The 15,191-nt window shown below is 41.1% G+C and overlaps 2 protein-coding genes across 4 annotated transcripts; both read right to left on the bottom strand.

Moving 5' to 3' along the window:
• Positions 1-1,517: 1,517 nt before the first annotated feature.
• On the bottom strand, positions 1,518-2,174 carry si:dkey-98f17.3 (uncharacterized protein LOC793143 homolog). Its single transcript, XM_034122362.1, has one exon. The coding sequence runs from the start codon at positions 2,172-2,174 to the stop codon at positions 1,518-1,520; it is 657 nt and encodes a 218-aa protein (XP_033978253.1).
• A 3,056-nt stretch (positions 2,175-5,230) lies between these two features.
• On the bottom strand, positions 5,231-13,875 carry lztr1 (leucine-zipper-like transcription regulator 1). Of its 3 annotated transcripts, none has more exons than XM_034122361.1 (21): positions 13,544-13,875; positions 13,246-13,460; positions 13,097-13,159; positions 12,950-13,006; positions 12,768-12,847; positions 12,569-12,677; positions 12,162-12,245; positions 12,016-12,073; positions 11,788-11,927; positions 11,501-11,702; positions 11,336-11,356; positions 10,977-11,087; positions 10,054-10,146; positions 9,850-9,945; positions 9,031-9,205; positions 8,763-8,932; positions 8,311-8,594; positions 7,610-7,759; positions 6,769-6,874; positions 6,573-6,653; positions 5,231-6,128 (listed from the first exon to the last, which is right to left on the bottom strand). In XM_034122361.1, exons 2-21 carry the CDS (start codon positions 13,320-13,322, stop codon positions 6,012-6,014), a joined length of 2,274 nt encoding a protein of 757 aa, XP_033978252.1. In that variant the 5' UTR covers positions 13,323-13,460; positions 13,544-13,875; the 3' UTR covers positions 5,231-6,011. The 3 variants fall into 3 exon arrangements, with proteins under 3 accessions (XP_033978252.1, XP_033978249.1, XP_033978250.1); XM_034122358.1 differs by having other exon boundaries at positions 13,265-13,460; XM_034122359.1 differs by lacking the exon at positions 11,336-11,356 and having other exon boundaries at positions 13,265-13,460.
• Between the last annotated feature and the right edge of the window lie 1,316 nt (positions 13,876-15,191).

Here is a 15,191-nt window from a genome sequence, read left to right as displayed (position 1 = left end):
CGATGAAATAAGAAGGTTGTTGCAAATATACATTTGTTTGGGAAGTAATGAGCGTAAGACTGACAAGTTCTGTGAGAATTTGTAACAGATGTTTTGAAATGGTTGAATTGCTGTCAAACACGGTCCCAGATTTACTTGAAGTCATCAAGATTTTTCTTTTTTTCCCCAACATTTCAAGGTCAAGTTATTAATGTACAAATTGATCATTTGAGGGTGTGGTATTCCATTACAGTCGAGACACTCTTCATAGAAACTGGTCTCTCTCTCTAGAATCATATATATTAAACTACTGGGTTATAATTGTTATGCAATAATGTGTTCATCACATCTGGTAAATGTGGAGCTATACTTACTTAATTACTTATTACTCACTGCTGGAGATTTTAACATATAATTATACATCTTAGTTTGTTTTTTTGTTTATTTATATTTTGTATAAGCTAATGATCTGAATTGTAAATAAAACATTTTAAGCAAGGTACAAGTAGCCAAAAATCATACTTAAGTATAATATTACATCACTACATTACACCACTGATAACTATTCTCAAAACATTTAAAACACATGTCAAGATCAGTTTCTAATCATCACTATGTATGCAGAGCAGTAATCCAACACCAAGTAATGTATTAAGGACTGAGAGAAGCTGCTGGGGCTGAGCCTCCCCTCCCTGAAACGAAATGTAACACAGAAGAGCTCCAGCCCTGGAATGCAACCCCGGCTAAACTATTCACTCCTCCCGGCAGCGACTCGGAGACACTGTGCACCACCATGTTGCACATTAATGTATTTTCATTATATGATCAGAGTTGAAGTAATACACTGACTCGTTGGGCTGGAGAGAAGCCAGTTTGCTTAGTTACTGCTGTCTTTATATACTTTCCAAAGGACTTTAGATGTAGGTAACAGTGCCACTAATGACGTAAACGTATTGTTTATTCATTTATAAGCTAGAATGATGAAAGATTTATCCAACAGATAAATAGATACTGTATGGAAATGAAAAGTTATGTGAAAACTTGTATTTTCTGTGTTTCTCATGTGAAGCCTGTATTTCGAATATAAACGCAGTACCACAACATTTTCATGTGATCAGAAAACAATAGTAACATTGATTTGGTCAATTGAAAGAAGTGCTGTGATTAAATAAATTGTCGATCAATCTGGGAATTAAATTCTTATGTAACAAAAAGTTTTATGTGCAGCAGGAAATATTGCCATACTGTCTTATTTTTGCCGTGTCTGTGGACTTTAAAGAAATACTGCAGTTGCTTATTATGAGACATTACTTTAATAGTAGTAAAACTTGATGAGGTCAACTCATAATAACCCAGAAACAGAGATTACATGAATGTGTTACAATTTGATTCAGAAATTAACAATTAAACACATGCAGCTTTTAGGTCACTTAGGTCAGAAATGTTTCCTGAACAAAAATTCACAATTAATGTCATTATGCCATCACTCTGCAAGCTGACGGGCCTATGGAGTATATTGTGTGAATGGCAATAAGAATCTATAACATCTCTGTCTTCTGGTAGTGCCTTGTCCTGTGCTTTGCCTGCGGGCTGCGTGGCTCACTTGGTGGCATCTGTTCATAGTCCCCCATGCACACAGCCACAAAGAACAGAGTCCCTCCGATGATCAGAGCAAGACCTCCAAACCATCCCGAGAACATCGCCTCGCCGTATTCCCAGCGTGGCATCACATCGGGAAAACCCTCGTCCCAGAACTCCACCACAGTTGTGTAGGCCACGAGAGAGACGGGAGCCAAAGTGGTGAGCCCGGACACCCAGGAAAGCACCCCGCTGAAGACAAGGAGCAGCCTCTTCACGCTGGGCTGCCCAACACACATGTCCACCCCCTCCAGCGCTGGGAAGGCAGCCAGGACAGATAAACCTCCAGTGACTATGGACACCGACATGAGCACCCTGGAGACCTGCAGGTCCATCGGCAGCCCCATGATGGAGTCGTAGGCCTTACACTGAATTCCCACCTCCTCTGTGTAAAGACAGGTGTGCCACAGTCCAGAAAACCAGTTCTCCACTTCGTTCAGGTCGGAGTTCATCGTCTTCCAAAATGGCAGGAAGGTGGTGATCAGAGATGTGACCAAACCCCCAAACGTCACAAAGAGTGCAGTCCTTTGCATCACTTTGGTTGTTAGAAAAACCATCTTCTGCCCTTCTGAATCCTGCTCAGGTGTATGCAACAGGCTGGGAGATCCAGAGTGGCTGTTTGGCCCGTCCCACCTGCTGAGGTTCAGGACCAACCGGGCCAGCCCACTTATTCAGCCTCCTCAGTAAATGGGAGATAATCCGGGGCTGTGGCATGACAACAGACATTCTGTTATTTTTTCAGTGTTCAATATTATCACAGGGAACAATGAACTCTGTTGATGAAACCAAATATGTCCAGCGGGGATCTGGACTGTGTGCGCGCACCAGCAGACTTAAATGAATGAAACATGAGCAAGCTGGGCATGGGACTGGGAGGTGCACAGGAAACAAGAAGACCTATAAGCTACTCCAGAAAGAGCTATAATGTCCTGTTTCTGTGAAATTCAGTCCATCTTATCAACATGTAATTATTTCAGATGAGTTGTTCCACTGATGTCACAGATGAGACTAGGGAATTAATTTGTTTAAGACATTAATACTCGTTCAAGCTTTTGATTTGCCAAGTGTATCAAGTATCTGGACTATGAATAGCACTTTGTACTCACTGCAACGCTACTTACAACCGAGTCCAAAAGAGTCCAACACTTTGTGAATTCCTGTGAGGGTCTTTACAGATCCTGCAGTACAACTGGCAGCTGAGAGAAAATTCAATCTACTGCCTCAACAATTAGGTCAACCTTTATTCTCAATCCCAAGACTAGAATCTATTACATAACATATACAAAATAAATGGTAAAAAACGTATTCTTTCCTGCAATCATTCAATTTTATTTAAATCACACTTAACCCTATAGTTTAGGGATGGCCTGATTGTCTTGACTATTGTGAAAAGACAAGCATTTTAAATACATTTGAAAGGGAGGTAAAGTTTACATTCATTAAATAGAATTAGTCTATTTTACTTTAAAGGGGACCTATCATGCAAAATGCACTTTTGTACGTCTTTTATACATGAATATGTGTCCCCGGTGTTCCAGGGAACTCACCAAGTGTCAGAAAACACAACCCTCTCTATTTTCCTCCATACCCAAATCTCTAAAAAAGGGGCTGCAACGGATCTGATAAAAACTGATCCAGATTTGAACACTGTCCTGACGTCAGGACGGTGGCGCTACGGCTATTGGGCCAACTCCACCAATCAGGAGGAGACAGCCACGGCCATTGCCGTTCGAAAGCGCTGGAGACGCTGTAGTACATATGCCAGGCCTGTAGATGGTGCTGTTCTCACATCAGCCCTTGCTAAAACAGGGATAAAAAAGTGCAAATTGTGCAAAATGAGGCATGGCTAAAATGCATGATCTGTTTGGTATTTTGAAAAAAAAAAAGTATAAATATGCCTTATATAGGTATGGTCCTACACTATATTATTCAAATATAGCATGATAGGTCCACTTTAAATTAGCTCTTGAGAAACTCAAAGTCTTTCTAATTGCAAAATATTGCTGGAGCCAAATGAGTTCCCCCTCTCAAAACAAGGAGCATTGTCTGACCTTATCATCCATAGATCTGTGGAAACTGAAACCGCTGAAGGACGTGGCTAATTTGATGAAGGATTAACCTTCAGTTTTCTTCACATATTGAACAGGTTACAATGGCTTTAGTTTATGGCGAAGGTCTGTGAAAGAACTTTCTATTTGTTCAATAGAAGTATAACTATTGTTATAAAATGTATTTGTATATACTCCACTGTGAGTCTTTGAGAAGAAACTGTATAATTTTGTGATTTGAATTTTTGACTTGGAGACTGGTTTTAATCTAAACTATCATAAATTAAACAAATCACTGAGCAAGTATAGTCTGACTGCATATCAAGAACGAGAGAACATCCTCAGTTCTGCAGTTTAGCCTGAGCAGAAACAGCGTAGTTTCCAGAGAAGCTCTTTGTTTGGGAGAGGCAGTATTGAAATGCATTTTAAAGAGGATTTCAGTCTGTGTCCATTATATTTATGATGACAGTCTTATACCCATTGCAGGGCATGATGACACGCCAAACCCTTATTTAATACACAGGATCACTTAAAGGTGGGGTAGGTCATTCACTTCAGAAACACTTTTTGTTATATTCCATGGAATGCTCTTAACATCCCGATAGCAATAAACTAGACCAATTATTTTCACCGGCCCGGCTAAAATAACTGGATGGCCTACCTGCCTGTCAGCCTTGCATCTGTGCACAAATTTATCTCGTGCCCTCATTGGTCATGTGCGCGTTCGTGTGTGTTGGAGGAGGGGCTCTGTAAGGAAGTCTGAAGGAAGTGGCAGATTTTTTTCGGCTGCGTACTTTCAAATTCTAGCGCACTCGAGCTGGTTTCTCCATTCTTACCTACCCTACCTTTAAATGTTCAAATTCATGCAATTCTAAAGCATTTGGAGTTTTTCCAGCTCATTACAGGTATGGTTAATTACACATGTATACACAGTAAACTTATACACTTAATTATTTTACTTCATCCTATTATATCAGATGATACTCTGTTATAATCAACTAAAGTTATCAATGCATAAAGTGTCACTTGTTTATAATACATTTGATTATAATACATTTGAGTTGACGCAGTTAAGAGTAGTAAGTAACAAATGAAATACTGGGCTTCATACGGGACAAATCATCTATCTTTTACCAGTGTACATTTTATCAAATCAAATCAAATCAAGTTTTATTTATATAGCACATTTAAAAGCGATTTTTGGTCGAGCCAAAGTGCTGTGCATGTAATAAAAACACATTACTACAATCACAATAAAAGACAATAATTTACAACAGAAATATAAAAAACAAAAACACAGGGAATAGTCAGGTGTCATGCTCCGCTCTGACTAGAAGGCCAGGGAGAAGAAGTGAGTCTTTAAAAAACCCTAGTGTCTGGGCAGACCTCACATGGAGGGGCAGACTATTCCATTTATTATTTATTCATAATGACGAAGGATGCGTGTGCCATAACTTGAATACCATAAGATTGTTGACTCAAAACTGACAGATAGTCATATTGTGGCCTAATCATTAATGGATGGATATCAAGTCAGTTCCACAGAGACTCAGATCAACACAACCTTTTCTGTATAAGATTTATTAAGGCTTTAAATACATGAAACCCATGTCGGTAAATATTTAATAACAGCATACTGATGTCACTAGATACACATTGCTCTATTGAGACAGCTCGTCTGTTAGTAAATGTAAGAGATGATTAGTATTACAAAGATGTGTGCCGAGGACAACAACAACAAACTAAACAAATAGCTTTATGACAAAGGTACGTTCTAATTATTTTCCAGATCATGATTTTGATTCCTTACAACATTTAGTCCAGGCTTGTCAACAGAGTCAGAGTTGAGAATAATACAAGTGATGAATACAGATTTATAGATAAATAATCCATCTATATATACTCTGATCAAGTTGCATTAGGATGACGAGAGAACTAGCAGATAACAGCGAGCGCAATACTTGAACCTGTCTAGTGTCACAAGTAAGACTCATTTCAGTCCACTGCATATCTATAAAAAACTGCAGCAGCAATACTGAGCAGTATAAACCCCTGCAAACATTTTCTTCTGTAATACAAAATAAATAAATTACAAACTAAACATAAAAAAGGGAATTTATAGACAATTTAACAAAATAGAACCGAATGTGGTGTCTCTCCTCTTTAAGAGTAAAAACGATTTGATACAGCATGGATAATTGCCATCTACTGTATGTGGGTTAAGTCATACAAGGGTCAACATAAAGAAAAGTACTGCGGATGGGAAGAGGGAATGGCTAGAAGTAGGTGGAGCGGTGATGTATGGCTTCTGCGAGAGGAGAAAAGAGCCCGGCTCTCGGCGTCATCCTAAATGTCGGAGCCCATCTCGGCACACTGTTTGTCCGATATGTGTGTAGCTAGAGACTCAATGATGTCCAACAGCAGCAGCTGGCTGAGAGACCGCAGGTTGGGGAGCTTGGATACCTTTGGGAGGGGAGGAGAGCAAAGAAATGAAAAAAAATGAGCCATAAATTAAGACCAGACAATGAGCCAAACAGAGTCAAATCAGGAAAAAGCAGCAATTGGTTGATTGCTCGTGCAGGGAAAAAAACAGATAAACAGAAAGAAGCAGAAACATTAACAATAGAGCTAACACTGCAGTGAAGCAGGGTGAGAATTAGCTGCTTCGCTGTTTCTTTGAATAACAAACAATAATCAGAGTCGCACTATGACCCTCGTCGCTATGTGAGGAGGTGCTTGTACAGCCGGCCAAACTGTAAACAGTCTCCTCTCGACGCAGAAGGTGGAGGGTGATCCACCAGCAGGTCAGAGGTGTCGTCTCCCGCTGAGAAGCAGAGCCTACAGGGTTAGCTCAGCTGCAGAGAGTGGGCAGCAAACCCCTAGGGCCCCGGATACAAGCCCACCCACCTTAATGAACTGGTGGACAATAATGTGCAGGCAGTGCTTCTTCATGTCCAGAGCCTGGGTCTTATCAGCTGCCTCCAGAATCTGAAGGTTTGAGAGAGAAGGGAGAGAGTAAATGATTTGCTGTGCAGAAAGGAATTGCTTTAAAAACAACATTTTCAAGTAGGTCACTCGTCCTTCCCGGGGGGGAAACAAATACCTGCAAGACGTTCTCCACCGTGACGTTCATCTCCAGGTTCTGCTTGCAGTAAGCCTGCAGCCTGTTGTTGGAAAACCCGTAGTAATATGGTGCAGCAAACAGATAGCTGTTTATCACAGGTTAAGGAAGAATCAAATGTTCATCTGTGTGTTACATTTAAGTGAAACTGTTTCTGAGTTTAACTTTGCACAAAACCTTCATTTGAATTTAGACAGTAGAGTTTTTGCAGCCTTAAAACAAGCTTTACCACTGGACATTAACACAGCAAAAGACTTATATCTTGGTTTGTGAATACACATTACATGTTACTTGTTAGACGCTTTTATCCAAAGCGACTTACATACTCAATACTGTGGGCAATCCCCACAGGAGCAATTTGGGGTGAAGTGTCTTGCCCAGGGACACAACGACATGCTGACTGCAGTGGGGTTTCAACCTGATCCGAACACATACACTTTTAAAAGCTTTTTATATTCTTTCATTACCATCATGGTTAAAAAGATGGTAATGAAAGAATATAAAAAGCTATTAAAAGTGTATGTGTATTCACAAATGTAAACCAAGATATATTCCTCTCATGGGATATACCTCAAATGAACCAGTTTTTTAGTCTTACACCCATAATCCTGAAGAAGTGTGCTTTGAGAGAGTTTCCTGATTGACAGGTCTCTCAGCTTATCACATGACATTCTCTGCCTACCTTTGCTCCACCTCTTTTAATAATTTCTTCTCATTAAACTTGATATAGATGTTTACATTGCTGTCACTACGCTGGGCTCTGCCTGGAAAACATCTTAATCATGTAAAGGAAAATATAGGAGTCTGAGTTTGAGAAGGATACAGGGAGTCCTCTGGAGGCATGTTGACGTCTCCGTAGTAGATATAACGCAGCATGGACTCAAAGGCCTGCTTACTCGGCACCATCTCACCGATGGAGATGTTCACCTGACCGTCGACGGGCATGAAGGAGCGGAACATCGCCTCGAAGTAACTGAGAAGAGAACACATGAAAAGCGTCAGACAAGACTCCAGATGAAATGAAACAAGATGTCTCCAAAGGCAATGATAAGAACATATTATCACCTGTAAAATGTTTTTTGCAATATGCAGTTCTTGTTGGTCCCTAGTTTACTTTCTAATCTACAAAGTATAATATATAAAAAAGTATGGAGTAATACAGATTTTATAATATAAATCGGTTGAGATATGAAATTCATATTTGAACTTTGGATCACAGCACAAACTCAAATGACAGAAAGATTCCTCACACATTTCAAACATTTCTAAAAAAGCGTTAAAACTGTCTTATTAAAACTTTAAAGATAGCCCTTTTTTACAAGTTTGTGTTAAAACTTCTTGAGGGTGAATGGGATGTTTTGTCTTCTCTTTACAGTAACAGGAAGCTTAAAGCAATTAAAACCCACTCAGTTTTAGAGCAAGACAATAAAGCCTACACCAAAATGTCCCAACAGACAGGTTCCTGATACCGTCTCTAGCTGCTGTAGTGCACAGAGCAGATCCTGGACCCTTGGCTGTCTCTACCTGGATCGGGCTGCCAGTATGGCTTTATGAGCAGGTCGTGGGTGTCCGTCTAACAGCAGCACGATGTCGCAGAACTCCAGGCCGCCTCCCTCCAGGTACGCCTTCATGTCCTGCACCAGGGACGTCCCGATGTCCACAGGCTGGTCTGAGTACAGCCTGAGAGGAGACTGCTGCTTCCGTCGCACAATCTCCACAATCAGGGGGGTGGACAGGCGCTCAAACTCCTTCGTCATGATCACCTGGTTGAAGTGGGACTCCTTCACCACAAAATTAAGGCAATGTTCCTTGAGGAAGAATAAAACATGTCCGGATGAGTCATAAGAGCGAGAGTAGATGATATAAATAAGAAAGGAAATACAGCAATTATTCTACTGAAGGCACTCTGAACTTCAACCACTGGAGGGCAGTAGAAAGGACATTTTCAGCTGTGTTTCATAGTTATCCAGATGTACCTTGAGTTGGTCCAGTTGCAGCTTGTTTGCGTTTTCACAAACACTGAGAACGTTCTGCAGGTCGACAGATGCCTCGATGTACTGCACACACAGCTGCTCCAGGCGGGAAAGCTGGAAACTAAGGGCCAGTTTGTACACATCCATTATTAGGAGAACATCCTGGACATGACCTATTGGAAAGAAACAAGGAAAGGACAAATCATCAGTGTGTTCTTGTCAGGCTACAATCTAAAGGCTGATAGACAGGTGGATCAGAAAGAGACGGTACCTCTGCGTGGGTACTGGATCTTGTCCGTGTAGAGGAACTGCATTAAGACTTCAAACGGCTGGGCCTCTGCTTCCCTGATGCATACCTCTAGCATCGGCCTGTTGCCTGCTGGGAAATCCCTCGGGGCTCCTGTTGCCCCATCGTCACTTTCTTCGCCGTTGTCCTGTTTATTTTTCTGCAGATTATGTAACACTTGGTTTAACATTCAGGCAGAGGTTCCTCTATAGCAGTGACCTGCTGCTGTTACAACTTGATATTATACAGACAGCTAATGTTTAATAAAAGACAGATTTTTCTTTCTGGACATAAAACATAAATGCATTTTGATGGTAAAGGTAGGTTTGGGTAAAATATGTTTTAATATTTAATTACAAATTCTTTAGCTTATAGTGATTGGTTCTTTATTGTTACGCCCCATTTTTGATGTACTTTATGTGTTCATACTCGGGAAATCCTGAATGCTAGAAATGATCTCAAGTGGCAGTTATTATATTTGTGAGACAAACAATCAAAGTGGCATTTATATTGTTATGTGATAGTGTGGCAAAGGTGTATTATTTGGAAAGCTAATTTCACTCTTCTGCTTCTCTTTGCTGTTTGACACCAGAATGAAGATTATAGGAGCTGGGAGTTTTGTCAATATGATATCATTACTGTAATATCAGAGGAAAGATATGATAGTTATCATTTCATGACAATGCGTTTGTGTTTTCCTTATCTTCCTGTCAGTGTGATTAAATTATGTTTCATGTGTCTTAATCTCTTCGGACAGAACCAAAGGGTTCCCTTCGTCTCAGAGGAAATGATACTTGCTCTGACCTGTCGCTGCCTATCCCAAGCCTGCAGGATTTTCTTCCGCAGCCACTGACATCTTGCCGTCACTATGGCGATATGCCCCAAGACTTTCTCCGCCCTCTGTTAAAACACAACAAGGAGTCAAACAGACGGAAAAATCATTATAGTTGGATGATGATAATGTCACCATGTCGTGTTAATAAGCCGTTTAAAAGCTTACAAACCCACCTCGCCCAGAATAAACTCCACATCACAGAACTGACGATTCTCAAACAGTTTGCCATAGTCTTCATGGAGAGTACACTGTGGGTAGCAGGAGAACTGCGAGAAGAAGAAATAAAAGTCAAGACATAGAGCACTTTTAAAGCTAGCCTCCAAAAAAGCTTGACAGTTGAATTATCCAAAGGTTATGATCTTTTTCTTCAGGCATTAAAGGTCCCATGACATGGCCATTTCTACTGATCATAATTCCATTGTTGAGGTATACTAAAATAAATGTATATTGTGCAATTTTCCAAAATGACATTGGTTTCTCTGTAAAGTATGTGTATTCCCTCTCTGTCCTAAACGGCTTGTTGGAGCTCCTGCCCCCCCCCCTCGCTGTGAGCCCAGTGGCCGTCTGCGAGACAGCGAGACACAGCGAAACCCAGCCCGAAACACACACACCCGCAGCCTGGCTGGGAGTTTGTGTGTGTGCTCAGGCTGAGTTCCGCGGTGTCTCGCTGTCTCGCCGACCCCACACCAGTGAGCCAGCAACGTCCCGCCGAGTGTGTGTGTGTGTGTGTGTGTGTGAGGAAGTCCGTGGATTGGTCAAAACATAACGGGTCCGCGGACGTAACGTAACGACTAAATTTGGACCAAGCTGCGGAGCCGTTACGTTACGTCACTATACCCGAAATACGTCCCTATACCCAAGAAGTAAACAATGGAAAAAGAGAAATCTCCAACAAGGCGTTCTGGGGCAGCATAGACAGGTCTTTTCTGTGTTAGAGTTTCACTCACAGGGTGTACTTTGAGGATTTGTGACTCTGCAGACCGTTTACATGCAGAAAAAGCTACATAACACACAAGGGGGCGGGTAATAACCAGAAAAGCATGACATGGGACCTTTAAAGCCTTTTGATCAGGTGCTTGTATATTCCAACGCTCACCTGGAATCTGTACATCTCCCCGCTGCGCACATTGTTGTCCACAGTTCCTCCAAAAATGTACATGGCATCTTGAATCACAGCAGCAGCATGGAAGAGTCTACCACTGGGCATCTGAGAGGATAGAGCAAGAGCAAGGAGATTGTTCAAAATAGGAGGGAGAATCGCACAAACAGGGCGTCACTAAAAGGAGCACCCACATTGTTGTGATCAACACTGACTCTGCTTCAAAGGAGTCGTGACACTTCATACAAACACCAGGGTTTCACAAAATTCAAATATTCACAATAAAATGAAGAATGTCCCGTACAATGTTGAATGAGGAGTAGAGGAACTCAAAAATAAAAAAAGACAGTACTCACACATTCACTGGAATACTGTGTCTAAACAGAAGGGGTTACATTAAACAAGAGTCATGAAAATAGGGATGGTAATTAAGCACCAACATGTTATTTTTCTTATTTTTAATTATTATTGCACTTATATTTTCTATTGACACAGATCTTTTAAATCCATCGTGTTCATACCTCACTGTCCATGCTGGGATGGATCACCTCCCAGCTCTGAGAGTCCACATCGTAGGAGTGCAGTTCGTTGGGTAAAGTGTTGTCAGCCGCACCTCCAAATACATACAGGTGGCGATCAAAGGCAACCATAGTGTGGCCGTAACGTCTCTGCGGAGGGGGAGGGGAGCCTCGCAGGAGGTGTTCGGTCGGGATGCGTGTCCACCTGATAAGATTGATTAATGGTTGGTCCAATTAAAAAAACTACAGGGGGAGTGACTGAGGTGAGTCGTAGCTAAGGGTGTACTCACATGTGGCCCTTGAACTCAAACTGGAAGAGGTTGTTGGTGATCTTGGCTCCACTCTGACCAGAAAACACAAACATCTTGTTCCTGCATACGGCTACAGGGAAGTTGCAGCACGAAGGAGGAATCTCACCACTCTGTTCGATCTGATGGCACAAAGGCAGAGACTTTAACACATACTGTACAGTGATGGGAAACTTTATTGTTCTTTCTGTCATAATATATTATACTTGCCTCCTCCCAACACGCATGTTCTCGATCTTGCAGATTGATGGTCCACATGTCATTCAGCCTGAACAAGGGGGAAATGTCTGTCAATATTATATGCAAAAAAGGAGTTTTGTAAATTGTGAAAAACACTAATAATATGTTAAACATACCTAGCATTTCCATCATAGCCAGCAAATATCCACAGTTTATCACTATAGACCGTGGCCCCATGTGCAGACCGTGCCACTGGCAAGCTGAAACAGAGATAAAGGACATTAGGGCTGAATTCTGAGATTGAATATGCTTAGTTTTAGGGTATCACATAGATGTAATGCCCCCAAACATTTCAAAATAGCTGTGTTTCCAGGTGTAAGAAAGACACTACTCCCAGCAATTTAAGGTTAACAAGGTCATCTTGCACTGAGGACAGTTAACATTTAGCCTTAATTATAGAAACTGAACCACAGACACATGGAGAGGGAACACAAAAAAAATCAGCAACTGTCTTTGAAAAAAGAAAAATAATAATATATCATAAAAACACAACTTGATCATATTAGAAAATACTAAACAGTACCTCCCCTCCACTTTCCATTCAGTCCACTGCCCTGTTGCAAACTTGTATTCAAAAAGGTCATTTTTGTTTTTCAGGTTTGAGTTTGAGTAGATGTCTCCGGTGTAGCCCCCTGAAAAATATGAGGTCACGCATCAATACCACCTGAATTCAAAATGGGTTTACCTAATTAATTATTGTATTATAAAGAAATAAGGGTTACCAAAAACAAACATGCTGCTGCCATAGACGACAGCTGAATGGTGATATCTGGGAGCAGGAGGAGTTCCAGTGGTGAAGGCTCTGTCGTGAATATCATACAACAGTCAATGAGTCATATTCAACAGCCTGTAGTTCTTTTATTTGCTCATTTAGGTTGCACAAGTATTTTTGCTGCAATCTCACCGACACCATGAGCAGTCCTTCACATCAAAACGGAGCAAGTCGTTCAGCATGTTCTTCCTATTTAGAAAGACAAAATATAAACCCATGTGATGAAGTGAACAGTACATATAAAAGGAGAAATGCTTGCCACTGACAATCTCTACTCACCCATTATCTCCCCCAAACACATAAATGGCATCCCTGTATGCCACAACAGTGTGCTTACTGCGCCTATATAGAACAGAAGAAGTTGAGGGTGAATAACATGCTGAACGTGTGCAGATTAAGCCAGTAAAGTCAGATAAAGCTGCACCTACTCATCTGTCAACATGTTACCTTGCACCAACAAACTCATCACATGGAGGGAGTCTTCTCCAGCGATGAACTGTCTCATAAGGGCCAAAGTTGAGCGTCAGATATTCCACGCTGTCGGAGCAACTGTGGTCGAAATCAACACTCGGGGCCACTTTGGTTGATTTACAGGACATTGTTGCTAACTCATCCGTCTGAATCACTTCTCAGGGCCACTCATCTGCAGGGAAATGCAGAGTTAACGCCATGCTTAAAAGTCACCCGTCCATCATGAGAGATAGTGTTATTGCAATCCTGAATTACCTTTAACATAACACTTAAGTCTGCTTAATAACGTAGAAGGATTATGGTCTTCCGGCTAACAGTTAGCGATGCTACAAACTAACATTAGCCGCATAGCTAGCTTTGTGCTAATCTGTAAAACAAGCAACAGCTAACAGTTACAACAGACGAGAAGACGAGAGCTAACGGATACCAAGGTTACACTAACATGTCTGTCTGACCAGGTTCAACATTAAAGCTAGTATTTATGCGATGTGAATGAGTTCGCAACAAGGCACTAATAGCCACAAAAGCTAACGTTCAACTAGCAAAACAAAAGTGCTGTCATTAAAGAGCACGACCACGCCCCCGAGCGCGAGACGATGAATAATAATAAATACGTCACTTCCTGTCATGGATCTGTAGTTCCAAGCAGAACCCTTTATACACTATGGCAGAACCCTATGCTGAGCTGCAACATAATATAGACAGGACTTTATATGGCTCACCCATAAGTTACGTTTTTGTTTACAGTTTTGGAAGTCTCAAATATGCACTATAAATCCATATCAATAGCGATGTATCACAAAAATAGCTCTCATATCTTATTATTGTGTAACGTTAACTTTATTATACTAGCTTGTACTCCAAAATGGAGATTTGGAACCCCCACTATAACTTTGTCCAAGATAGTCATACTCCCACCAAAATCACACTGGTATTTGCTGTCCCCCTCTAGTTTGTGCACACAAAAGCATGTTACTTTTGGCAGGTGAAAAACTAAAGAGGTGCTTCCACATGTGGCAGACCAGGTGATGTGCTGCCGGATTTGACACCCCCACTATAACTTTGCCCAAGATAGTGGTACTGTCACCAAAATCACACTGGTGTTTGTTTACTGTCCCCCTCTAGTTTGTGCACACAAAAGCATGTTACTCTTGGCAGGTGAAAAACTAAAGAGGTGCTTCCACATGTGGCAGACCAGGTGATGTGCTGCCGGATTTGACACCCCCACTATAACTTTGTCTCACTATAACTCATGTCATGTTCTGTCCTCAATACCTGCGTGCCTGTGTGTGCATAAAGGTACAAATTCACTCAAAATCACATCACAGCAATACGTATAGTTTGGCGTTCATCATTTTATAAACACATTGGTGGTCCAGAGGTCTATGCATAGTTTTTTCATGCAGGTGCTCGAGGTTCAACACCCAGGGGAGGGACATTTTTTGTCTTCTGCTATGCGGATGTTTAATTTGGAAATTTGTCCCCACCACTTTTTCTAACAGGAGTGACGCCCATGTCTGTGCTTATATTTACATCTAGAATCATGTGGGGGCTTTTTCAATCGATCCCCCCAAAATGTCTGCGTGTCTCTGTTTCAGACTGTTCTGCAGGTAAAGTCGATACATTTCGGACTCCCTCTGCTAGCACACTAGCACACCTTTTCCTCCTGTTTTTACTGAGTTAACTAAAGCTCAGTGTGAAATAGCTAACTAATTAAAAAGAAAAAAATATTTCATCTCAAACTGTAGCCATTGTATAATCTTGTCTCTTTAGTTTTTATGCACCACCTGCATGAAAGCTTGCTCGCATTAAATATCAATAGAGTATCGATTAAAATATATCTTACGAAATCACTCCTGCTTGGACTTTTTCACATTTTATTCTTGCAAGAGTAGTTTATTAA

This window comes from Trematomus bernacchii, unplaced genomic scaffold, assembly GCF_902827165.1.
Source record: "Trematomus bernacchii unplaced genomic scaffold, fTreBer1.1, whole genome shotgun sequence".
NCBI classification, from domain to species: Eukaryota; Metazoa; Chordata; class Actinopteri; order Perciformes; family Nototheniidae; genus Trematomus; species Trematomus bernacchii.
Note: the sequence above shows the minus strand (reverse complement) of the source record. Positions and strands in the feature narration are given on the sequence as shown.

Excerpts from the sequence above, each read along its gene's own strand:
- si:dkey-98f17.3 (XM_034122362.1), bottom strand. The coding sequence starts at position 2,174 with ATGGTTTTTCTAACAACCAAAGTGATGCAAAGGACTGCACTCTTTGTG.
- lztr1 (XM_034122358.1), bottom strand. The coding sequence starts at position 13,416 with ATGTCCTGTAAATCAACCAAAGTGGCCCCGAGTGTTGATTTCGACCAC. Across the intron at positions 6,875-7,609 it reads ATGCCTCCAGAGGACTCCCT|CTATCTGTTTGCTGCACCAT; the intron begins GTATCCTTCTCA and ends TGTGATAAACAG. Across the intron at positions 6,654-6,768 it reads CGGTGGAGAACGTCTTGCAG|ATTCTGGAGGCAGCTGATAA; the intron begins GTATTTGTTTCC and ends TCAAACCTTCAG.